Source organism: Trichoderma citrinoviride, assembly GCF_003025115.1.
Source record: "Trichoderma citrinoviride strain TUCIM 6016 unplaced genomic scaffold BBK36scaffold_8, whole genome shotgun sequence".
In the NCBI taxonomy this organism is placed as follows: domain Eukaryota; kingdom Fungi; phylum Ascomycota; class Sordariomycetes; order Hypocreales; family Hypocreaceae; genus Trichoderma; species Trichoderma citrinoviride.
Window position 1 is genome coordinate 1,312,675 of NW_020194716.1, and position 23,372 is coordinate 1,336,046.

Here is a 23,372-nt window from a genome sequence, read left to right on the forward strand (position 1 = left end):
GAGACCAACAACACATCGTACAGTGCCGACACCTCCCCTAACCTGCACCAGTCCATTTTCTCCCTCAAGGATGGCTCCGACGTCTCTAACAGCCGTCGAACCAGCAGGAGACGTACCGGCCCCCTATCTCAGCAGTCCAGAGAGCGGGCCGCCCTGATCAGAAAGCTAGGAGCCTGTGTCGACTGTCGCCGCAGGAGGGTTGCCGTAAGTTGTGACTCCCTTCCTCTTCCGCCCCTGCGTGGTGCCTCGTCCCGCGGCCTGCATCGCTCGGCTGACACAATTTGCTCTCCCCCCCTGCGCAGTGCCACCCAAGCCATCACAACATGACTTGGGAAGACGTGGTTAGCAAGTTCCACAGGTCACACAGCCCGGCCGTCCAGGATATTGCTCCCTCCCTCGCTGCTGCTGGCCGGCCTCTCAGTCCCGCAACAACCCTCAATGCTGCGCAGCCCATTTTCACCCATGATCCCCAGGAGATGGAGATTGATGCGAGCAACACTGTTGCTGGCGGTGCCGCGCCCAACCATCATCATCAACCCGGCCGTCCGCCGCTTAGCGAAGCCCGCATTCGCACTCCGCTGCCGACTGGTCCTAGGCTGGAGAAGTCCATGTCTCTGCCGGGTATCGAGAGCCTCAAGAACGACATTCAAACCAACGCTGCCCGCATGCTGTCCGCCACGACTCGCGGCCGGTACAGCTCGGTCCAGGCTCTCTTGCTGTTCTGGCAGGACGACGACGAGGCGATGATGGTCCAGAATGCCGTCAGGGAGCTCGCTGACGTCTTTGACAAGTACTACCACTATACGTTTCATATTCAGACCATTCCCTCCTCTTCGGAAGGCTGTAAAAGCTCGTGGAGGTGGCTGTCGCGCAAGCTCAACGACTTTGCCGAGGAGCGCGATCAGCGTGACGTTTTGAAGATTGTCTACTACATAGGTCATACTTATCTGGATGGGAACCGCGATATGGTGCTGGCAAGGTAAGAGAATTGGTGCGAGCCTAGTAGGCAATGCTGGATCCCTTACTGACATGTCTTTTAGCTCCAAAGACCCCGAACGGGCCTCGACAATCAGGTGGAGTGGCATACAGCAGATCCTCGAAGAAGCATGTTCAGATACCCTCATCATCATGGATGCTGCGTATTACCCCCCGGCCAGGATTGTACGGCAGCAGGGCGTGCTCGAGATTATCGCGGCTTCCCTGTCAGAGGATTACCTGACGGCTCTCGACCGCTGTGCATTTACTCTGGCTCTCGCCGAGCAGCTACGCACGCGCGCCGCACGCCAAACGCCCCTCTCCGTGGTGGAGCTGCACTCGATTCTCATGGCCCTCTACCCCAAGATGGCTCGAGATCCGGCACCCGAGAGAGAGATGGTAGTGAGCTTCCCTGCTCCGCTACACACCATGATGTCCGGAAATTCGAGGCTCCCTTCGATATTCCTCTCGCCTGTTCAGCAAAGCAGCCCGTTGCGGAGCAGCTTCTCCTACGAAAACAGCCCGCAGCTACACCTGGCCATCAAGCTTAACGACGAGAACATTGACATTGACAGCTGGAACGAGTGGCTGCGCATGATGCCTGAAGGAATCAAGGACATTAAGATTGACGGCCCATTTCGGGCAACGTTCAGGTAGTCGAGGAGAGGGGAGGGTGAAGTGCCCATGCACTTTCGCTTCTCCATCCACGACATACAATCACGCAACCCCAAGGGCGGCTCTCATTGTAGCTTCGCGCTCAACTCAGAGTGGCGCTCGTTCACGGGCCTTGTTTCCTTTGTTCATTTCAAATTCCAAGTTGTTCCGTAGTAGGGCGGTCAACGATACTGGGAGGCCTTTTTCCACCAACGATGCTCAAAAAGCGGCGCAAATCCTCACATACAAACACACACACACACACACACTGATGAGTCAATGACAGAAACCTGCACCTCATGACATTGTAAAGCGAAGGCCTCGGGTTTGGCAATGGAGAATTAAAAAAAAAAGAAGAATCTATTCTTAATTGATTTTCTGTCTCAGCTACTGTTTCTCGTAGCAGTGAAGCAGTAGTAATACGAAGTAAGGTCTCGAACTCCCTGGCCATCCTCTGCCAAGTCTACGTCATATTCGCTTGCCGGGCCCGATTAATCGCGTGGAGGATCGCCCGTGATTCGTGTCTCGATTTGTATGGACATGTCGAGAGGAGATCAAGCATGGGTGCGAGAACAAGATGCCGGTTTGACAGCTGCGCTGTAAAGTATCTTCCTGACACTTTCATGCGCAGGGGTACGAAGTATATACATACCTTGTAGTTTATATGGTACTAGTACTCGTATCGTAACTACTAGTACTGCGTGTTTGTGTGCAAGGTCAAGGTAAATCGCGTCGTTGCCCAGCAACCCCAAGCTCGCACCCCCCCAAAACTCCACTCCCGCATAACAAAAAAGACCCCAGCCCAGCCATCCAGCCGCGCTCCCCTGCAGCGTCAACATTTCACCGCCCCCAGGCAGAGGCCACTTGATGTCAACACTAGGACACTTTTGAGCCCGCGTCTTTTTTTATTTTGTGTGTCTTGTGTGTTCGTAGCACTTCTTCAACACCCCTCCCAGCTTCACGAAACATATACAGGAACAAAAGCAAAACAGAGAGGGAGAGACAAATAAGATCGCGGCACAACCCAGACACGATGCGCTCTCCACCGAAGCGCCTGACGAGAGCCAGGGCCGCGACCAAGGAGCCCGAGGCAGCAGCGTCAACATCGGCGTCGAGGCCTGCAAAGGCTGTCACAGCTGCCGCCGCAAAGGCCAGAGCACCCCTTTCCTCATCTCTGACCGCGAGCACGGCGAGCACGGCTGCTAAGAGGAAGACGAGGTCCGACGACGCGGAGGAGGAGCAGCGCCAGGCATCGTCGCAGGTCAAACGCCCACGGGGGCGACCACCGAAGAAGCCCGTCGTCGGTGGGGAGCACAAGGGCGTCGCCATGGCGCCTCCTGTTGCAGCTCCGATTACATCCAAGGCCGCTGAGCCAGCCCGGGGAGGTGCGCGCGCAAAGCCAGCAGCAGCAGCCGCGAAGAAGGAGGAATCCACAGCAGCCCCCAAGCCCGCGCGTGGCCGGCCGAGAAAAGTAGTCGATTCGAAACCTGCGGTTACCGTGAGCCAGCCCGAGCCGGTGAAGAGGGCTCGCGGGCGGCCGCCAACAGTCATGAAGCAAGCGACCTCCACGACGACAGTAGCCAACAAGCCCCCGGTCAAGAAGATGGTCACGTTCCGGGAGCCTGACAAGGAGAACATGGAGCCCGCGGCGGTGCCAAAGGAGCCTCCCCCCGCCGGGATGCGCGGTCGTCCAGCAAGGCGGGGCGGGGCGTCCGCTGGTCGACCTGGGCGACCGGCTACGAAAGCCTCGAAGCCCCAAGCCGGAGACAAGAAGCCACTGGGACCTAAGAAGATTACGCAGCTGATTCTCTCGCGAACCGACTCTGCAGACGACTCCGAGGACGAGCTGGCGTTGGAGAAGCCGTTGGCAAAGAGCGAGAAGGCGCTGGCAAAGAGCCCGATCAAACCCCCCTCGAAGAAGCTGGAACAGATTCCCGCCGAGGTCGAGCACGTGGAGACGAATATTGCCGTCAACGCAATGACGTTTGACATGCCGGATATGAGCACAACGCTTTTCACATCGCCAGCTAGGCGGCCTACGTCGCCACCGCGAGACACGATCAAGTCTCCGGCCAAGAGGATTGCCGTGCCCCTGCCCGGATCCGCGCTCAAGCTGAGTAGCGATGCGGTTGCCCAGACACCTTTCAAGTCATCGGCCCCGGCCCTTCTGCAATCAGCCGCCAAGCGGCCTCAATCTGCCATGAAGCCCTTCATCTTCTCTGCGCAAAAGGAGCGACCAGGCGAATCATCGACAAAGCCTTCCATGCTCCACTCACCGGCGAAGCGGGCAATGCCAGGCTTCAAGCCCGTTTTGAGCGCGCATCGAGGATTCCCGACGCTGGATGAGACTCCTGTTGGAACTCCGACTCGCCCTGCCAGATCATCGAGAAAGCTTATGGTGGAGGAGGAAGCGCTTGAGGAGGGCGAGGAGGAGGAGCCTTTTGCGGGTCCTATCGAGACTCCTCGGTTTTCTAATTCTCCCTCTGCTGAACCATCTTCTAGAGCGGGGTCCGCCGTTGCAGAGGCGGAGGAGGAAGAAGAGGAAGAAGAGGCAGAGATTGCAGGAGAGGAGGAAGCTGAAGAGGCGGAGGAGGTAGAGCCAGAAGAGCCAGAAGAGCCAGAAGAGCCAGAAGAGCCAGAGGCCGAAGAAGAAGAGGCAGAAGAGCCAGAAGCCGAAGAAGAAGAGGTAGAAGAGGCAGTGGCCGAAGATGCAGAGCAGGAAGACGCAGAAATCGAAGCTGAAGAGGTGAACGAAGCCGAGGAGGAGCCAGTGCAAGTCACGGAAACGGAGCCTCTGCCAGCCGACGAGGAGGCCGATGATGTCGTCGAGGATAGCATCGTCGTCGCCACGACAGAAGAGGAAGTCGAAGATGAAGAGGCACCGGCTGAGGACGAAGATGCCGAATCCGAAGACACGATGGTTCTCGATGATGTTGAGGAGGAAGCTGAGGAACCCGCCGAATCTACACCAAAGACAGAGCCTCAGTCGAATCCCCGCTTCTCACAGCTTCGACAGAAGGACTTGGATCCCTGCCATGATATGAGTTCAATGTCCGATTCCGAAGACGACACATTGCCCTTTGCGAGAGTCACTGCCACTCCATCTATTAGCGGAGAGAAGACGCCGAGGGCCCGAGCCAGCCGCAGATCGACTCTGGGGTTCGGAGGTCTATCTGAACAGCTAGGAACCTGGTCAGCTGCAAGCCCCGTCAAGAACGCACGCTCATTCGTGGTGGAAAATGAGCCTGAGGATGCCGAGGACGAAGGCCTTGAACACGAGGCCGATGCATCAAATCAGGACACTCCAATGAAGAATGCATTTTCAGGGAACGAAATGCTGTCGGAAACGGAAGACGTTGCGGAAGACGCCGAGGATCAGCAATTGGACCAGGGAATCACAATCACAGACGAAGACATGGCTCTGGCTCAAGAAGCGAACGAAATGTCTCTGATGGACTCCAAGGAGGACGACGATGCCTCGAACACTCGCCACTCTTTCGACGACGGCTTGTCGGACGCCAGCCAGGAGTACGGGGACGAAAACCAGGTTCCGGTCGAAAGCCCTGCGCCTAGTGCGGCGCCTCAGGCACCACCGCCGGTCACTCCCGTGTCCCGGCCGGTAACGCGATCATTCAACACGACCACCAAGGTGCCCCTGAAGGCGTCCGACAATTCCACCCCCAGCCCGCTGAAGAAGAAGAGCTTGAGCACCCCGCGAGCTGCTCCAAAGCGCTCCAGCCAGCCTAAAAAGGCTGCTCCTGTCTTGGCTTATGCGCCCGAGAAGCCACGGAGGCGAAGCATGCGGAACATCAGCACCATTTCCGAGGAGCCTGAGCAGCAGAGCGCCCAAGAACCGACAACGCCAGAAGCTAAAATGGACCTGTGGGCAAGCATCGGGACGCCGGCGCGCACTCCTCGAAGGGACCTCAACCCCAACCTGCTCCGCGGGGCCATTGTATTTGTCGATGTGCACACGAGCGAGGGCGCGGATGCTAGCGGCATCTTCGTGGAGGTGCTCACGCAGATGGGCGCTCGGTGTCCCCAGAAGTGGAACTGGAATCCCAGCAGCCCAAGCAACGGCGAGTCGACCAAGGTGGGCATCACCCACGTCGTCTTCAAGGACGGCAGCAAGCGCACCCTGGAAAAGGTCCGAGAGGCCAAGGGGGTCGTCCAGTGCGTGGGCGTCAGCTGGGTCCTGGACTGCGAGCGCGACAACAAGTGGCTGGACGAGGCGCCATACAACATTGACACGAGCAACGTTCCTCGCGGAGGGGCCCGTCGCCGGAAGAGCATGGAGCCCAAGTCCATCTCGAACAAGGATGGCAGCGCGGACAGCAGCTCGTCCAAGGGGAGGCGCGAGTCGGCGCCTGGTTCGACGGCTAAGACGCCCAACCGCAGGCAGAGCAGCATCTGGGTCCACACGCCGTCGGACGAAGGCGACAGGCCGGAGGAGGAAGAGGACATTGAGTGGTCCAACCTCATTCTGACGCCCGTGCCCAAGACGCCGGCCCCGGAGACACTTATGAAGTTTGCTACCGAGACGCCGTCCAACCTGGACGATGATGAGGATGACGAGGAAGATGGGTCGCCGACGAGAGAGGAGCTATTGATGCGAACCTGCCCTCCCAAGGCGCAGAAGTACCTCGAGCTCGGCGGCGGCATCCTGTCCAAGTCCAAGGACACGGATGAGAATGTGATGCAGCGGCTGATGGCTGCTCGACGCAAGAGCCTGCAGTTTGCCCCCAAGGTGGGCAGTCCCCTGGCCAAGATGTGGCAATGAAGGGGGAATCACCACATTTGATTTTATGACTTGTCTACGTTTTTCATTGTTTCTTCACTCGAGAGAGATGCTGCATGGGATAAGGGTCACACACATGGAATGCTTGCGTTGGCTAGTCGCTCACTTGGAACAGGGGAAAGGTGTTTTATGCACTTGGTTTTGGGGATCCTTAGGATGGGTTGTTGTACATTGGCACAAAGGACTCGGCGTTTGGGAATTACGAATGAGATGTCGTGGCACGGGCATTGTTTATATAGAATCGTTGGCACGATTTCGCCTGAACATGATGGACATGTGGTTATTATGCCTATACTCTGCTGTTCTATATGTTTTGTGACGTATTTGGCTGTAGTGCTGCGTGTTCGTGTTGTTGGCGGAGAGGTGACGTTGGAGAGTATGTGAGTGTAAGAGTATATGTTGATGTGTGTTTGGTGAGTTGGTGATTGATTAATGATGTAGGATATTTGGAATCTTCTCGTGGAATTGACAAGAGGTCGAGAGACGTTTCATGTCGTTTCCGTTGTTTTTATATCCCATCTATTCCCCCATCCGATGATATTTTTCATCTTTTACTTGCAATTCAACACCTGTGTCTTTCTCAACCCCTCGCGACAGCCCTAAGCGCAGCGACAGCATCCCCATCATGCGCCTTGAGCAGCTCCGTGGCCCTGGCCTTGGTGACCTCGATCTGGTCCACGAGCAGCGCGACGTCAGCGGCATCCACCTTGACGGTCTTCTTGGCCGCAGCGCCGGGAGCTGTGGTGGTGGCAGAGGAAGAAGAGGCTGTTTTGTTGGCGGGGAGGGAGGAGACGGCTTTGGAGACGGCCTCGTGGTCGACGTTGTTTGCGGAGGAGGCGTCGGCGGCGGAGGAGGCAGGGGCGTCGAGGTCGGCGAGGGCGGAGGCGGCTTTGCGGTCTTCGGCGGTGCCGGAGGACTGGGTCGGTGGGGGGTCGGAGGCGTCTGCGGAGGACATTGTTGCTTTGCTGATGCCTTTTTGTCTTTGTCTTTGGGTGGGTAGGTTTGGGGACTTTTGAGGGCGGGGGGTGTTAATAAGGTGATGTGGTAAGTAGGTAAGCAGAAGAGGTATGAGGAGATGGTGATGTTTTGGAGCTTTGGAGCTGGGAGCTGGAGTGTGGGGTGTGGGAGAAGGTACGTTGAGATTGTACCTTTTGGAGGGGCATGGTCGGATTGGGAGGGGCTTGGGCTTGTTTATAAGAGCCCTACCCTAGAGCGTTGATGAATTCCAGCGGTTTCTTAAGATGAGTGCCGACTGGGTGTGGGGTATGATGCCATCTTGTATGATTGAAACTGGCAGAAAAAGCATAGGCATCTGTTACTCAGGCATAAGGCAGTCGAGAACCCCATGTTTATTTTTCATTTTTCGAGATATTGGTCCTACTGATTTGTACTGAGCTCTGTGATACACCTCGAGCTGAAGTAGAAAAGACTCCGTCGTTACACACATTGCACTAAAAGAGTGCAACAGCCTGCTGAAACTCCCCGAGGAGCCCTGCTACCTACCTAGGTACTCGTTTGACACCTCCTCCTGATTACCTAGTACTCAGTAGTGTTTGAACCCATTCAGACTGTTGGTGGCGTTTCCCAGTATAACAGACAAGCAGTTCAACGACCAGCCTTGCCTGTACGTAATCGTCCGCTGCAGGCTGCGGGAGCGCTTCTGATTGGCCAATTGCCGTTCAGCCCAGCACTTGAAACTGGGGGAGTCGGAATTGGAGATCAATGGGTACGTACCCCAACCTGCCAACCAAACCGCACGGGCCTCTTATTTTTTCCCTTGTGTGAATGCCAACAATAAAAGTGGCACTGACTCATATTTCATTCCAACTTCTCGGAGGTCTTTTGACTTGTCTGGCCTCTTTTCCCACTTGCATTTACAGAGGACAGCATTTGAGGGAATCACTTCTGACCTGAGGATTGGGATTTGTGCAGGTACCTGGCGGAAAATTGAGGGAACGTGCGCGAGCGAGGACACTTTGCTCTTCCACACATCTGGTACCATCGTTTGTGCGACTTCGGGATTGTGTTCTCACTTGCAAGGTGAAATCCCTGACTCACCGGGTCCGTGGCTGCTCTCATTCGATCTCGGGCTTCGTTTGCGCCATCGAGGCCATCATACACCTCAGGCCATTGACTCTCTCCTTGACTCGATCGACCTGATTGTCGCTACAACCATCATCCCCGTCGTCTCTTCCAGCCTCCTCCATCCTCAGCCTCAACCACCATGGCTCAACAACCCTCCCTCCCCGAGGCCATCGCCTCCCAGCCCTGGGACCCGTCGACCTGGCGCTCCAAGCCCATCAAGCAGTCCCCCGCCTACCCGGACCCCTCCAAGCTCAAAAAAGCCGCCGCTGAGCTGTCCCGGATGCCGCCCCTGGTGCACCCCCACGAGATCAACGCGCTCAAGGCGCACCTGCGCGAGGTGGCCCAGGGCAACGCCTTCCTGCTGCAGGGCGGCGACTGCGCCGAGCTCTTCGACTACTGCGAGCAGGGCGCCATCGAGTCCAAGATCAAGCTGCTGCTGCAGATGAGCCTCGTGCTCATCTGGGGCACCAACAAGCGCGTCGTGCGCATCGGCCGCATGGCCGGCCAGTATGCGAAGCCGCGGTCCAGCCCGACGGAGATGGTCGACGGCAAGGAGCTGCCGAGCTTCAGGGGGGATATCCTGAATGGCTACCACGTCGATGAGCGAGAGATTGACCCCAACCGTCTCATCAAGTGAGTTTTGTTTTACTTCCACAAACATCCACCCCTTGTGGCCTCACATGAATTGTGCTAACTCAAGATTTCCACGCAAAAAAACAGAGCGTACCACCACTCTGCTGCTACTCTCAACTACATCCGCACCGCCCTCGCCTCGGGCATCGCGGACCTCCACCGGCCCCTGGACTGGGGCCTGGGCCACGTCCGCGATCCCGCCCTCAAGGAAAAGTATTCCAAGATCGCCTCCAGCATCCAGCAGACGCTGCGCTTCCTCCAGGTCATCAACGCCCGCCCCGGCGAGCTCGAGACGGTCGAGCTCTACACCAGCCACGAGGGCCTCCTGCTTGAGTACGAGCAGCCCCTGACGCGCCTCCTCGAGAAGCCCACCCACCCGGGCGTCAGCCGGCCCGGCACACCCCCGAGCCTCTCCCCCACCATCAAGCCCACCACCAGCGACGACCAGGGCAGCCGCAAAGAGTACTACGACACCTCGGCGCACTTTGTCTGGATCGGCGACCGCACCCGCCAGCTCGACCACGCCCACGTCGAGTTCTTCCGCGGCATCGCCAACCCCATCGGCATAAAAGTCGGCCCCTCGACCCCCGCATCAGACCTCCTCGCCCTCCTGCGCACCCTCAACCCGTCCCGCGAACCGGGCAAGATCACGCTCATCACGCGCTACGGCGCCGCCAAGGTCGCCGCCCTCCTGCCCAAGCACATCCGCGCCGTCGAGGACTCCGAGTACCGCCGCTGCGTCGTCTGGCAGTGCGACCCCATGCACGGCAACACCCTCTCCACCCCCGCGGGCATCAAGACGCGCCGCTTCAACGACATCTACAGCGAGCTCGAGCAGTCGCTGCGCATCCACAAGGACGAGGGCAGCTACCTCGGCGGCGTGCACCTCGAGCTCACGGGCGACGCCGTGACGGAGTGCCTCGGCGGCAGCGAGGGGCTCGACGAGGACGACCTGTCGACCAATTACACGAGCTTTTGCGATCCGAGGCTCAATGAGAAGCAGGCGCTCGAGTTGGCGTTTTTGGTGGCGGATCACTATTCGAGGGAGCACAAGAAATGAAGCCACGAAAGTGAAGGTATATATATATATATACGAAGAAGGAGTTTTCATGATTTCGAAAAGGGGGGAAGCGAAAGACGAAAGATGATCAGATATGGCAAGAATGAGATGTGAAAACGAAAAGAAGATGGCGGCTAGGCTTTTGTATACGTGTATATATTCAGCAGCAAAGCTGGCGCCTCACCGGAGATCAAAAGACGGACCAAAAAGAATTGCATGAGATGGATAACCATGAGGGAGGACATTTCCACGGGACAAGTTGATTTTTTTCTATAACAAAACATGGGTTTTCATTTCGACAACGCTCACTCTTGTGCCCAAACATCTAAAGAAGCCGATCCTCTCAAGATCAAACAACTTCATCAGATGCGAAGATATATATATAGGTATATAGCAGATCCACACACACACACACACACATCTCCCCCGACATGTTGCTCACTTCAAGTAAATCGTCTGCGCCCCCTCAAACGCATCCCCCTGCTCCAGCTTCTGCCACGAGCTCACCGCGCCCGCCTCGACGCAGACCATGTTCTTCCAGCCGTCCTTGGGCTCGAAGTCAGCCATGCCGGCGGCCTTGTCGACCCAGGGGTTCCACACCACCACGTCGTCGAGGTTGTCGCGCACGACGCGGAACCTGGCCACGCCGGCCTCGGCGATGACGACGGGGTGGCCGGGGCCCTTGGCGGGGGTGTACACGCGGTCCGTCTCGCCGGAGAAGGCGACGGGGTCGGACGGCTGCGTCTTGTTCTTGACGCCGTCGACCTTGTCGTGGTAGGGGGAGTCTTCGAGGCCGAGGACTTGGACGGATGCAATGTCCTTTTTTTAAACCGCATGCCTGGTTAGCCCTATGTATCTGGAAGGTATGACAAAAAAAGAGGGCGCAAAAAGCTTACCGAGACCCTAAAGTACGTGTGCAGCAGAGTCTGGAACTCAAAGGGCACGTCGCCCTCGTTAGTCACCACCAGCGCGGTGCCCAGGCTCTCGGGCGCCAGCGTGACGCTGTACAGGAGGCCGAACTTGTAGGGCCACAGCTGGCGCGTCGCGTCGTCGAGGTTCTCCGAGGACAGGCCAAAGTCGAGCTTGACGCCGCTGGAGGAGCCCTCGGTGGAGGACTTGCCGAGGAACTCCCAGCGGGAGTTGCGGGCGAAGCCATGCTGGGGCAGCTTGGAGGTGGCCTCGTGGTCGGGGGCGGTGCCGAAGACCTGGGGGGAACGAAGGGTTAGCTATATCTCACACACATGAAGGGGCCTTTCGTTTGCCGATACTAGTTGATTTCGTGTTAATCGAAAGGGGGATTTGCATACCGGAAAGACCAGGGGAATGCCTCCGCGCACGGCCTTTGTCCCGTCCAGCTTCGCGCCCTCGCTCAGCCACAGCTTCTCGTCGCCGGCGGCGTCCTTCCAGCTCAGCACGGTGGCGCCAAACAGCAGGACCTCGACGCTCTCGCCCGTGGGCAGCACCGCCGTGACGCGCGAGCTGCCGTCGGAGATGGTGACCTGGGCCTGGGGCTGCAGGCCGGGCGTCGCGGCGAGGGCCGAGGGCTTGTTGGGGCGCTGCACCATTGTGATATATGGATGTGTGATTGGCGGCTGTGATTGCGGTTGCGGCTGTGCGGGTGAAGGGACCGTCTGGATCGAGAGAGAGCTTGGGGCGGGTTTGTTGGCGGTTTGGTGGAAGCTGGGTGGATGGGATATCTCCTGTTAGCTTTGAGGAGCAGTGACGTGATGAGATGGGAGAAACAGCTGGAGGTGGCGGAACCAAAGGAGAAGCCTAAGCAAAGGAGTACAGAAGCGTCAGGGTATCTTACCTGTTTCACAGGATCAATCAGAGTACTGCTGGGTCTGCGAGAAAAGAGCTTCAAGAAAGAAAGAGGATAAGGTATGGAGATGGAAGAGTGACTGCATCAGCATCAGCACCAGCATCAGCCCCGTTCTGGCGGGGTACCTTGATTAGCAGCTGGTCGTTCTTCTGTCACAGCTGCACCCCTCAATCACCCCTCACCCCTCTTTCGTCACTGGTACTTCCATCAAAGGCTCATACACCGCCAAGAACCGCGCAAACGAGGTGTACAGGGACTTGTCGCCCTGCTGCAAGGCGAAGCGCGTAAGAGCATTGAGCTGCTCCTCTGCATCCCACTTACATGAAACGCGATGCCTGTGACGCCCAGGATGCGCCGTGGACTCCCCCACGAGAACCTCGCCTAGGCAACGCATGATGTCCCTCATTCATAGGTATCATAATCTGTGGTGGTAGAAGGCAGGATTCTGGTTAAAAATGACAGATTCATCCATGAAGAATCAATGCAAAATGTCATAGTTGGGACAGTAGAAGATCGCAAATGGGCACAAGTAGTAATAATATGTGTTGAAGTGGATGCCGCTCTATCAAACATCCCAGCATCATACCATACTCTGCCACTGTTATTCTATTCTACCTGTCGCCTATTCGACCATACAATAGCGTCCAACCGGGGGTATCTGTATCCTCGTCCCTCATGATGAACAGTCCAAGAGGGGAAGGGTGAGAAAGAGATGAAGAGAAAAGAAACGAAAGCAAGAGGCATCATGCCTCATTGCATTTGGGCCGAGTCTGCAAGTCAGACCAAGGAACCTCATGCAACAGCGCTTATATACATCATTCTACTCGATGGTACGAGCTGTCTCCTCGTCAATGCCGGTATACATGGTCTTGTTGGCATCGCCGCTGCTTCCATCGCTGGTGTTACCGTTATGGTGCTCGGCATGGGCCTTCTCATCAACCTCGTCAACGGGAATGAGGAGCTCGCCATTCTTTCCGTATCTCCGGGGCTCGATCTCGGCCTGGCGGATGACGTCAAAGGCTCCGCGGAAGCCCTTGACCTTTTGGAAGATGGAGTCCATTTCTTCCAGAGATCTGTAGGCGGTCTCGGGGAAGAAGAAGTAGACGCATGGGACCATGAAAGCGTTGAGTACGGCGAAGACGACGTACGTCTTCCACTTGATGTTGGTGAAGGATACGGGGGTGATCATGACAACCTGTTGGGTGGCGTTAGTCAGGGACTTGAGAATGTTTCAAAGAGGGCGGGAGGCATACCAAAAAGTTGAAGATCCAGTTCGAAGAGGTCGACAGAGCATTGGCCGGAGCGCGGGTACGTAGAGGGGTAATTTCGGCCGGGTACAGCCAGGTCATGCCCAGCCAACCAATCGCAAAGAAGGTGTTGAACACGAACAAGAAGACAATGCCCGCGATCTGATAAGGCTTCTCATTCGGACGCGAGTTGACGCCAGCGAGGATAGCCATGGTCACCGCCTGACCGACAGCACCGAAAAGCATCAGTTTCCGACGTCCAACTCGCTCGACAAGGAAAACGGCAGGCCAGGAAGCAATGAAATACTCGGTGCCGTTGAGGGCCGCGAGGAGTCGGGACATGAACGGAGACATGCCAAGGTCGGAGTAGATCTTGGCGGCATAGTAGGTAATGAGGTTGATACCGGAAATCTGCTGGAACATCTGGTTGACATAGGCGATAATCGTGCGGTGGAGTGTGCGGTTGTGGTCCCTTGCGAAAAGCTCGCCGTAGGTGCCCTTGCTCATTTCCATGGCCGTCTCCTTGATGGCCTGGAACTCGTTCTCGACGAGCCTATCATTCACATCCACGTCTGAGATGGCTGCAATGACCTCTTTAGCCTCTGCTTCGCGACCTTTGAGAATGAGCCACCGAGGGGACTCCGGTAGGCCAAGCACAAAGGCGAGAATGAAGATGCAGAAGACGATCTGGAAGGCTAGCGGAAATCGCCAGGCAACCGAGCCAGGCGCAAAAGACAGGCCAAGGTCTATCCAGTATGAAATCATGATGCCGCCTGTGATAAGAGCTCCCTCAATCATGACCAGCTTTCCCCTTCTGTGGGCGTGTGAGGTCTCAGACTGCCACATGGGCACCGTAGACGTGTTGCCGCCGTTGCCAAGCCCCGTTATGATACGGCCAATGATGAAATGCTCCAGAGTGAAGGCGGAAGCCTGTAGGATAGCACCAATGATCATGATGGAAGTACCGAGGAATATCATGCGCCGACGACCGAGGGGATTGCCGATGAAGATGGTGATGATGGCGCCGATGAAGCACCCCAGATTGTAAGATGCCACGGCGATGCCCTGGTAGGTAGATCGTTGAGACGCATCGCCAGCATCGATAGCGGCATCTGGGTTGATGTCGGGGAACTGGTTCAGGAAGATGGGGAGAGTCAGGATGCCGCCCATGACACCTTGGTCTGGTGGCGTGTCAGTCTATATCGGAAGAAGATGGCTTATCGAGGAGAGATGCTGGACATACCGTAGCCGAAAAGGAGAAAATCACAGCCAGCAATGGTGCCGATAGCCCAGTTGAGGGCTTTGCCTCTGAGGCCAAAGTATTTCTTCACCATGGCGATTTTGCCTTGGAGGCCCCTATCCGTCCCTGTTCTGTGCTGCTCTTACTGTAGCAGTCTCCCTGTTTCTGTACTCAGGGTCGTTTCCGCGTCTTGCAGGGAGGAGGAACAAGAGGAAGCAGATTAGATGACAGGCTCAGAAGGGCAAGATCAGACCCCCAGAGGTGGGAGATATCACGGCCTTTTAAGTCGCATCGCGCACCACAGAGCTGCAAGCCATGCCACTAACACGACCGACTGGTGTAACAAAACGTCGGGGATGGCTCCGTCAGAAAATTGGGGACGCCGAGCCTTTCGGATCGTCCATGGCCGTTCCCGTCGACCCTTGTACTCGTCCATAATGGCTGGCGAGTGGGAGTACTTTGGTGTTGTTGCAGTCAAGCAAGCCGGATGGATGCATGGAGCCCTCCGTAGGAACCTATACCTTGTTCAAGTCGGCTGCCTTGTCATTTCGTAGTACGAGTACATATACGCGGCAACGTGAGAGCAGGGTCTGTTGCGCCATGTACAGTGTACGATGCCATGGTATGTACAAGATGTGGCATGAGGAATTCGAGGCTGGCGGCGTGGAGAAAGAGGGGAAGCCGATCTCTGTCTAGCAGGTTAGTGGAAGAACAAGTTTGTTTGTCTGGGGTCTGAGTTTTGCATCCATTTTGGAGTTCGCTCTTGCAGAATCTCCACCGCCTTTCACGTGTGGGAGTAGATGCCCGTTTCATGCCTTTGCTCCTGCCTCTCTTATTTCCTTATCTAAGCCGAGATTCTTTATATCGGTCGACGAACTCTGGCTCAGATTGTAACTCAAACTTCACCCTACTCTCTCTCTCTCTCTCTCTCTTCAAGGCACTCGACTTGACGTGAAAACCTCACTCTACAGTATGCACTCACAAAATAACACTACGGATAGCCTCTATTGCCGTCTTCGTCGTCTAGCCCCTGTCCGCTAGCTGCTCTAGCGCCTTGCCGTGCAGCTAAATCCACTCACAGGTTACCCGTTTGCCCGTCTACAATCCTGCCGGCCGAGTCGTATAAGTCGATACCGGATGGTTGCCGCCTCCAGCATTACGGCGTTTAAACGAACTGCCGCGCGAGGTTGTTTAGTGTTGGGGTTGTGTGGCTTCCATGCGCTTTCGCTGAAGGAACAAGCCAATATGAAGCGGAATCAATCGCCACTACTCGGCCATCGACTTGAGTCAATATCAGCAACGACTTGTTGGAAACAAGAACAGAATCTGGTGATATGGCCGACGTAACGTGGGGAAACGACGTCACTCGCCGAATCAGCTTTGATACCCCATGGGAAACGTGGTGGATCTCGGTGGGAAAGGAACTGGCTGCCTTGCGCGCGCCTTTGCTTAGCGAGGAAGCAGAAAGTCACCAGCATGCCGACGAACTCACGAATCGGACCACGTCTTGACGGTGTGCTTGGCGGGAGTGGCTCTCTCGACAAACGCTATGGCAACCAAGGCTCGACCAAAGTCGGCCTCGAAAAGGCATCCCAGCCCGGTGGCGCACACGGCTGGGAACCCCGATTTCCTCTCTTTGGCCTAATCATCTGCTAGTGTCGGTAGGCCAGCAAGCTGACTATGGTGCGCGGGAGCCGGGGCGAATGGTGAGCAAAACTGAGGAGGTGGTCTGCATCGGAGAAAACTTAGGGCACCCGATATCTGTGGTCTTCTCAAACGCTAGCTGATCGAGGCATGCCAGTCCTTGCATCTTTTGATGGTGTGCAGGCTGAGCGGCCTGGAGGAAATCTTCGAGTCCTTCTAGACCATCTTACAACGCGCTCGAAATTCATGGGAAATGTGTCATGCCAATAACGCTCTTTGGCTGCTTCAATCTGCATCGAACTGACAATGTTGCAGAATCTGGGGGAGGGTCCGTCACAGCAGTCTCGACCCTTCTTTTCCCCGCGTCCCCGGAATTTCGCTTTCTCTCATCTCGCGTGCTCCCCCGGATACGCTCCCCAGACTTCCCCAGGCAAGCAAATTTGAAGCTATTCCCGTCTGCCCTCATCAGGGAATGCCTAAAAGAGCGACCCGAGGCACACCGGCAGTGAGAACCCTGGGATAAACTAGGCCTGACTGCTCGCCGGCAGCCCAAGCTGTCAGGGACCAGCGCTGGTCCGGACTGTTCCATTGCATGCCGCTCTATGCTTCAATCGCACGATGGTGTCAGCCTTGAAGGAGCGTTTGGTGGACTCGAAAATCGGGAGCTCCGTGCTGCCAATGCCAACGGTGCATGGACAACGGATTCCAGGCACTCTCCGCTTCTTCACAAATACACGGTCCGAGGAACCACAGACAATTTGACGATGCCATCAATTCTCGCCAACTATTGCCCATTTGACGTCACTTGTGAGGATCTGGATGCCAATCAGCTCATCCTAGCTTTTCCCGCCCTCTTCTCACCCCAGGCTTCTGCACAAGGGACAAGAATCAGCTGCTCGTGAGCCCTTGCGTTATCCGCCATTTAGCTTGAGATTGATATGTCTGTCTTGCGGGTATCTGCATCGACGACGATCCATCTACGCGTGTCATTTGAGACCAGCCATAGCTCCCCTTCTCCTTTCTTTTTCTTCTTTCCCCAATGCTAAACCCCGACACAAGTGAAGATGTCCTCCAAGTCCACGCCAACGTAGTCCCTGTAGCTCAAATGGATCTGCCGACATAATAGCGCCTTCTAGAGCCGTTTTCATGCGGTCTCTGATCCGTATCAACACGCGCGTGCGCCTCAGAACTCAGCTCCCAAGGACCACTACGGCTGTATGCACTATTTCAACAAACGCCCAACATCCCTCTCGCCGGATTACCTCTTTGGGCTATCCGAGGCATGTATCTGGGGAAGCCAGCGCGGCTCTGTCCGCACCCCTTCTCCGCTCCGCACCCCGGATTCAGCTTCGGCTGGCCTTGATTTGTGTTTGATTTCTGGTTCCTGGATTTTTTTTCTCGCGTCGAAGTCGTGGCGCGTCATGGTGAAGTCGGCCGAGTCTCGCAGCTTGCAACATGCTGGACAATTCGGGAGGCTTGTCGCTCCCGCTGAGATGGGTAGCGAGTTCGATAATGAGCATCGTTCGGGATAGTGAAAAGAGGACTTGGAGCAGGAGACATGACTTGATTGCTGTTTTGCAATAACCATGCAATAGACGTATGATATGTAGGTGTGTATGAATCATATGTGCAATGTCTTTGTAACCTTTGCTCCGGCCGACATGAATCCCCTGCGGCTGCCCCCCTTTTGGAATATGAAACTGTATCTACTCTACCTTTACCATGTAAACAGTCCCTGGCGCAGATTAAACAAACAATCATACAATAATTCCCCTTGATTTCCACACAGTCCAACCAGACCAGGCTCCCAAAAAAAAGATGACCACAGAAATCAAACAAGTCGAAAGCAAAAAAACAAACCATAAAAAAAGAGAAACATTCTCGACGCCGTAGACGATGCGTTCGCAAATATGCAAGTTTTCGTAACAAAACATCATCATCATCCCCTTCATGCCCCTCCTCCTCCCCCCTTTCGTCCTAGGAGCTCTGCCTCCCTCGCCTCTCTGCTTCAAACAGCTCGCGCTTCAGATCCATCAACACGTCTTCCATCTTGTACACTTCGTTCCGAGGTAGCGCCACTTGACGCAGCTGCTCCAAGCTGTTCTGTAGCGTCTCCATGATCGTTAGGGCCACGTCGTTCTTCTTCTTCGCCTCCTCCGGCTCTGCAGCTTGCGGCTCGCTTTCCGCTTCGTCTGCCCCTGCTGCTGCATCATCCATCGCCACATCCACATCTGCCACGACATGTTCCAGGGATGGCTGCTGTGGCTCATCATTCGTAGATGGCAGTACCTCGTCTTCCGTAGTCCCACTCGCTTCCTGGCTGTCAGCAGCAGCCGCAACGGTCTCCTTGGCCAGCTGCGACGCCGCTTCGTCGTCCGTGTCTACGCCGCGCCGCTTCTTGTTCCGCTTGCTTGACCGCTTCTTTGAAATTTCCGTCTTCTTCTTACTGTCTTCCAGCTGGCGCTGCTGGCGGTGCCTTCGAGCACTTCCTCTTGTCTCCATACCTGCAGCTTCGGTTACCTCCTGGCTTGCCACCGGCATGTCAACGTCCTTTGCAGGCTTGGGGGTTTCTGAGCGTTGCTTCTTCGAACGGCAATCACTCTGCCGGGACCTTGACCGCTTCCTCTTTTTCTTGCTCCCCGCCCCCTCACTGTCATTAACAGGTCCCGCGGGAGTAGAAGGAATGACCACAGAATTGGCGCGCTTAGCTGCCCTGCGAGTCCTGGGAGGGGATGGTGCCCGAGGCTCTTCGGAGCTGGATTGTTCGTCGGAGCTATCTGCAGCCACCTCAATGGTGTCCTGCAGACCAGCGCCGCCCGACTCGATTTGCTCCGCAAGTTTCACCATTCGACTCTCATCTCCCTCGCTGAGAGCAAAGGATGTGTCTGTAGCCCGCGGAACGAGTGGCTTCTCAGGGCTGCTCCTGGCATCGACGAATTCGTCATCACCTGATTTCGGGCTGTCCTCCATGCGGGCAGCTTCGCGTAACAGCCGTCTCTTGGTCGGTGTCTCGGGAAGCCGTGGTGGTTCCGGCGAGGGCGAGGCGTTCCTGTCCGATAGGTCCGTCAAGTCCGAGGAGTCATCATCCTCTTCAATGAAACTGGAGGGAATGATTCTCTCATAGTTGATACCGACTGATTTTGTTTGAGCTCTATCGCTGGCCTTGCCCGTTGATTTCTCTCCTGGCAGCTGGACCTCTGAGGCTGCCTCTTGAGCATTGTTCCCTGGCGAGCCTGGGGGTGATGAGAATTCCCAGCTATCCAGTGAGTTGTCGATCCTCGAGCGAGACTTGATCTCCGAAAGGAGTGGGTATGGCCGAGGTACTGGCGGCGAGGAGGGTGGATCGTTGTCATCCACCTGCATGAGTTGGCCTCGTCTAGGAGTCGGTGTTGAGCTGATCAGGTTATCAAAGGACGTACGACGAGGTGTTGTCTCCCCCGCCTGGACTTCAGCGGGGCTTGAGGCTTCAGCGGGTTCAGGCGAGTTTTCCTTGGGAGGAGGTGACGAGCTTGTTCGCATATCTGAATAGATCCGCTCGGCTTCACGCTGCCTTTCCCGTACTTCCTTTTGCCTTTCCGTGAGGTGCTGGGAACCGTCTGCTGGGGGCGGAGATGATGATGGAACAAGGGTAAACATGACCTGAGAGTCGTCATGGCGGAGCTTGGGAGTGCCGCTCCGCTTTGTTGACTTTGTGCGGCTTGTCTCGAGAGTCTCCTCCTTGCGGCGCTTCTGGGCGGACATTCGAGTAGTTGCCCTTGAGCTTGAAGCCGCTTGGTTACCCGAACGAGATGAAATTGACGAAAGCACAACAAGCCCGCTTCCATCCGGCGGGGTGTTGAGGGAGGGCTCCTGAGCACCAAATGCACCGCCAGCCTTCTCAGCCTCGGCCAACAGCTGTTGTTTCTTTGACCCAGCGTCGGAAGCGATTGACTTCAAACTGTCCGAGCAAGCCAAGTTCTCTTCGTCTTGAGCAAGGACATTCCACAGGTCTATTGTCCTGTCGACAATGGCAGGGAGCTTGCTCTTGAAAGCAGAGGTCAGGAGTGGCTCCATCTGACTGAACTCGTCCCTTGTTAGCCGCCCTCGGCCCGCAACTTCGGCTGATATCCGATCCCATAGATGAATGAGCTGTTGCGAGTTAGTACATAGCAATAGTGTAGGTCCTCGTATGATTCTTACAGTCTTTGAGAGTGATGATGTCTCGTCATGCTCATAACATGATTTCTCATCCTCGATCCATAAGCATAGGCCGGTTTGGAAATTCGTAAAGGCCTTGACACCTAGCTGAGAGAAACATCTGACAAGAAAGCCTTCGATGCTCTCCATCAAAGGTACTATCTCAGCGTTGGCGTCGAAAACGGACATCCTGTTGTAGAAAGTCTGCAAAACTTGGTTACCGAGTCTGTAAAGATTGTCGAATGGATCCAGTGAACCTGCTCGTGCAGCCGTTAGGGATGTTCCCCACAGCCGTTGCCGTGCAGTATTCAAAGCAGTGTGATCACGCGGGAGCTTGGCAACATCAAAAAGCACTCGAATTGCCTTGAGAGTGGTTGCAGATGGCTTCTGGCTGTCGCTTCTCTCATGACAGACCAGCAGCGCCTTTGCCAGGGGCTCAGCAACAACGAGAGCACGGCCAGCATCGCCAACTTGCTGAGCAACGTGTTCGGAAAGTCGCTCAAACAGCGATAGCCATCGTTCCGACGGAAGCTGGGGATGTACAACGAGACCGCGCTCAAGCAGTGAAGCGATATCTCGATACTTTAGTCCCAGTAGTTTGCCACTGCCTGTCAGATTGTTGGTAGACTCGTTGTCCAAGGACAGAGACAAGTTCTGTGCCGCTAGCAGCCAAGGCCCAGAGGGGGATGGCGAGTCTCGAGGGAGTAGTTGCAAGAGCTCCTGTGTTTGCTCCAGGCGGGTTTTCGTTGGTTTGCCATGGAAGAACGGCTCGAAGACGCAAAGGAAGAATTCGGACAGAGCTTCGTCATCAGCAACACCCGGGGGAATAGAGGACAGCAGTGAGAAAAGGTGATGTAGAGGGGTCCGAACGATTCCCGGAAAGCTTGATCGACCCTGGTTTTGTGAGGGTGTTGCAAACGATTCGTAGGTGTTGACTACTGTCATGGCCAATTTCTTTTCGGTGAAAGGAAGCATCCCCAGCGCCTTGACTAGTATGTCGATGAAATTCCTGATACTTGCTAGAAACGCTGAAACGGGCAAGTTCGAGGGTGAAGGTATTCCGGTCCTCCAGATCTTGGACAGGAGGCCAAATGTGTGAGCAAAGAACTTGACTGTATCTTCTGATACTTTGATATCTTTCGCCGATGCCGCCGCAACAGCCCCGACGAAAGCATTCCACAGTCGATATAATAAAGATTCTTTGTTGGCCAAGTCATGGAATCTCCTTTCCAGAATGGGGCCAGCCGTTCCAAAGACTTTGTCGCAGTTTCGCCTTACCCATTTCGAATCCAAGGGTGGCAGCTCATCTGGGTTTGCAGGGGGGATCTCCATGATACGATCCTGTCTCCACATGCGAGGGGTGATCACGTCCAAGAGACTTGTCAAGATACGACCGGCTTGCATGAGGCAGTCTCCTGGTATCTCGGGCTTACCATCCAGATCAATAAGCTGGGATATAACTGGCTCAACGGCAACGTCCCATGTCGAATCGAGGGAGAGCTTATCATTCCCTGGAGCGAACGCATAGTAGTATAAGTTACACACCCCACCAATGACTGTTCTCTGGAGTCTCACGGCCTCTTCCAACTGTCTTGGGTTTGCCCGTCTTCGTAGCTGGCTCAAGAGAGGCTGGCAGAGGGTTCCTAGGACCTTTGGGCTGGCTTTGCTATCAGCCAAGGTAAGGTAGATGTACCGATTCCAGGCAAAGTTTGCTTCCTGCTTTGTAGTGGCATCTGCTGAGTTGAAGGCAGACTGGACGAGCGTTAGCCAAGGACCGTAGTGTTGCCACCTTTCTAGCGGGCACCGCATGTAAAGAATGATAGCACTCCATATTTGCGGTACAGCTGAGGCGCTTGATTTGTCCTTGAGCATGTCCTGCAGCTTCTTGATGTAATATTGGATGTAGGTTTGATCGTCATCCGCTGTCTGGAAAATCTCGCTGGCTTTACGCATAAGCTGCTTCTCTGACCGCAGAGCGAATCCGGCCTCAGTTGCAAGACTGATTGCCTGGGCTCGGATATCCTTGATAGTGCTCAGCATATCCAGGAGCATATCTTTGAGCCAGTTCGAATGAGTAACCATATGCAAGCGCGCCTGTTTGACAAGCCGCTTATATATGTGTATCCGGCTCATGACGATGCTCTTGCCTTTGAGGTGGTTCTCAATCTGATGCAGCGCCGCAACCAATCGTCCCACTCGATCCGATGTCATAACCTTGGGCGAGAAGTTTTGAAAGGCAATGACCTGCATCAGATGTCGCACAACGTCTTTGGGAGAGTTGGGGTCTTCGAAAGCGCGAATAGAGTGGTCGACAATGAATATTCCAAAGTCGGAGGTGAGGGTCGAGGCAATGGCAGGGAAGTGAAGAAAGGTGGCGAGCAGCGTGAGGGCGTGGTTGACCAGCGAAGAATCGAGAGCTCCGGAATCGTTTTTCGACGTGATGTCACGCTGGATAAAGTGCATAAACAGGCTCATCTTGTCTTGCAAAGCAACTCGGTCAGGGAGGTTGTTGGAAGCCTTCAAGGCCCTAGCGAGCGTCATGTACGCATCGAGCTTCGAGTCGCGATCGGCACCAGCCAGCTGCTTGATTGTCGAGTCCAACATTTCGATGATGTTTGGCTGGCCCAGGACCAGGTCAAATTCGGCACCGGACGAAACGAGCGGGTTCGGGGAGGGAGACGGTTTGAGAATGCCCTTGATCGGCTTGGAGGCAGGCGAAGGGACAGGAGAGGACCTGTGCAGCCTTTCAATGGAGCGATAGTCGATTGGATCCTTGTACTCAGTATGCGCCGACCAGACAACCCTCTTCCTTGTCCGGCTTGACATCAACTTGGAGTCTGGCACATCGGTCGACGTGGGCGTGTTGGCGGTTGGAGGAGTCTGGAGACTGTCCTGGGGATCGGACGAAGAGGCGCGGCTCAGGATCGTCTTGACAATCGGGTCGCCTTCCTTGCCTGCTTCCCGGGGAGGCGTCGGAGGCCGCGGTGGCAGCGATTCGAGGTTCGATGCTGGAGCCGCAGCTGCTGAAGATGCCATGG

The 23,372-nt window shown here is 55.7% G+C and overlaps 7 protein-coding genes across 7 annotated transcripts; 3 read left to right on the top strand and 4 right to left on the bottom strand.

The window, feature by feature from the left end:
- Positions 1 to 323: 323 nt before the first annotated feature.
- BBK36DRAFT_1120192 (hypothetical protein) lies at positions 324 to 1,632 on the top strand (the record flags this gene model as incomplete). The annotated part of the gene is made up of 2 exons (XM_024890671.1): positions 324 to 979; positions 1,041 to 1,632. 2 exons carry the CDS (start codon positions 324 to 326, stop codon positions 1,630 to 1,632), a joined length of 1,248 nt encoding a protein of 415 aa, XP_024749251.1.
- Positions 1,633 to 2,662: 1,030 nt separating this feature from the next.
- On the top strand, positions 2,663 to 6,409 carry BBK36DRAFT_1120619 (hypothetical protein; the record flags this gene model as incomplete). Its single annotated transcript, XM_024890721.1, has 4 exons — positions 2,663 to 3,014; positions 3,105 to 4,222; positions 4,265 to 4,315; positions 4,610 to 6,409. 4 exons carry the CDS (start codon positions 2,663 to 2,665, stop codon positions 6,407 to 6,409), a joined length of 3,321 nt encoding a protein of 1,106 aa, XP_024749252.1.
- Positions 6,410 to 7,006: 597 nt separating this feature from the next.
- On the bottom strand, positions 7,007 to 7,382 carry BBK36DRAFT_1203169 (hypothetical protein; the record flags this gene model as incomplete). The annotated part of the gene is made up of 1 exon (XM_024897252.1): positions 7,007 to 7,382. The coding sequence occupies one exon, from the start codon at positions 7,380 to 7,382 to the stop codon at positions 7,008 to 7,010; it is 375 nt and encodes a 124-aa protein (XP_024749253.1).
- Positions 7,383 to 8,651: 1,269 nt separating this feature from the next.
- On the top strand, positions 8,652 to 10,205 carry BBK36DRAFT_1203172 (3-deoxy-7-phosphoheptulonate synthase; the record flags this gene model as incomplete). The annotated part of the gene is made up of 3 exons (XM_024897253.1): positions 8,652 to 9,145; positions 9,233 to 9,527; positions 9,573 to 10,205. The coding sequence occupies 3 exons, from the start codon at positions 8,652 to 8,654 to the stop codon at positions 10,203 to 10,205; spliced, it is 1,422 nt and encodes a 473-aa protein (XP_024749254.1).
- Positions 10,206 to 10,643: 438 nt separating this feature from the next.
- BBK36DRAFT_66386 (aldose-1-epimerase) lies at positions 10,644 to 11,770 on the bottom strand (the record flags this gene model as incomplete). Its single annotated transcript, XM_024898465.1, has 3 exons — positions 10,644 to 11,024; positions 11,102 to 11,410; positions 11,513 to 11,770. 3 exons carry the CDS (start codon positions 11,768 to 11,770, stop codon positions 10,644 to 10,646), a joined length of 948 nt encoding a protein of 315 aa, XP_024749255.1.
- Positions 11,771 to 12,847: 1,077 nt separating this feature from the next.
- On the bottom strand, positions 12,848 to 14,608 carry BBK36DRAFT_1120156 (general substrate transporter; the record flags this gene model as incomplete). The annotated part of the gene is made up of 3 exons (XM_024890666.1): positions 12,848 to 13,222; positions 13,281 to 14,455; positions 14,518 to 14,608. The coding sequence occupies 3 exons, from the start codon at positions 14,606 to 14,608 to the stop codon at positions 12,848 to 12,850; spliced, it is 1,641 nt and encodes a 546-aa protein (XP_024749256.1).
- A 3,527-nt stretch (positions 14,609 to 18,135) lies between these two features.
- Positions 18,136 to 23,370, bottom strand: BBK36DRAFT_1120227 (hypothetical protein; the record flags this gene model as incomplete). The annotated part of the gene is made up of 2 exons (XM_024890676.1): positions 18,136 to 20,286; positions 20,338 to 23,370. 2 exons carry the CDS (start codon positions 23,368 to 23,370, stop codon positions 18,136 to 18,138), a joined length of 5,184 nt encoding a protein of 1,727 aa, XP_024749257.1.
- Positions 23,371 to 23,372: the final 2 nt, after the last annotated feature.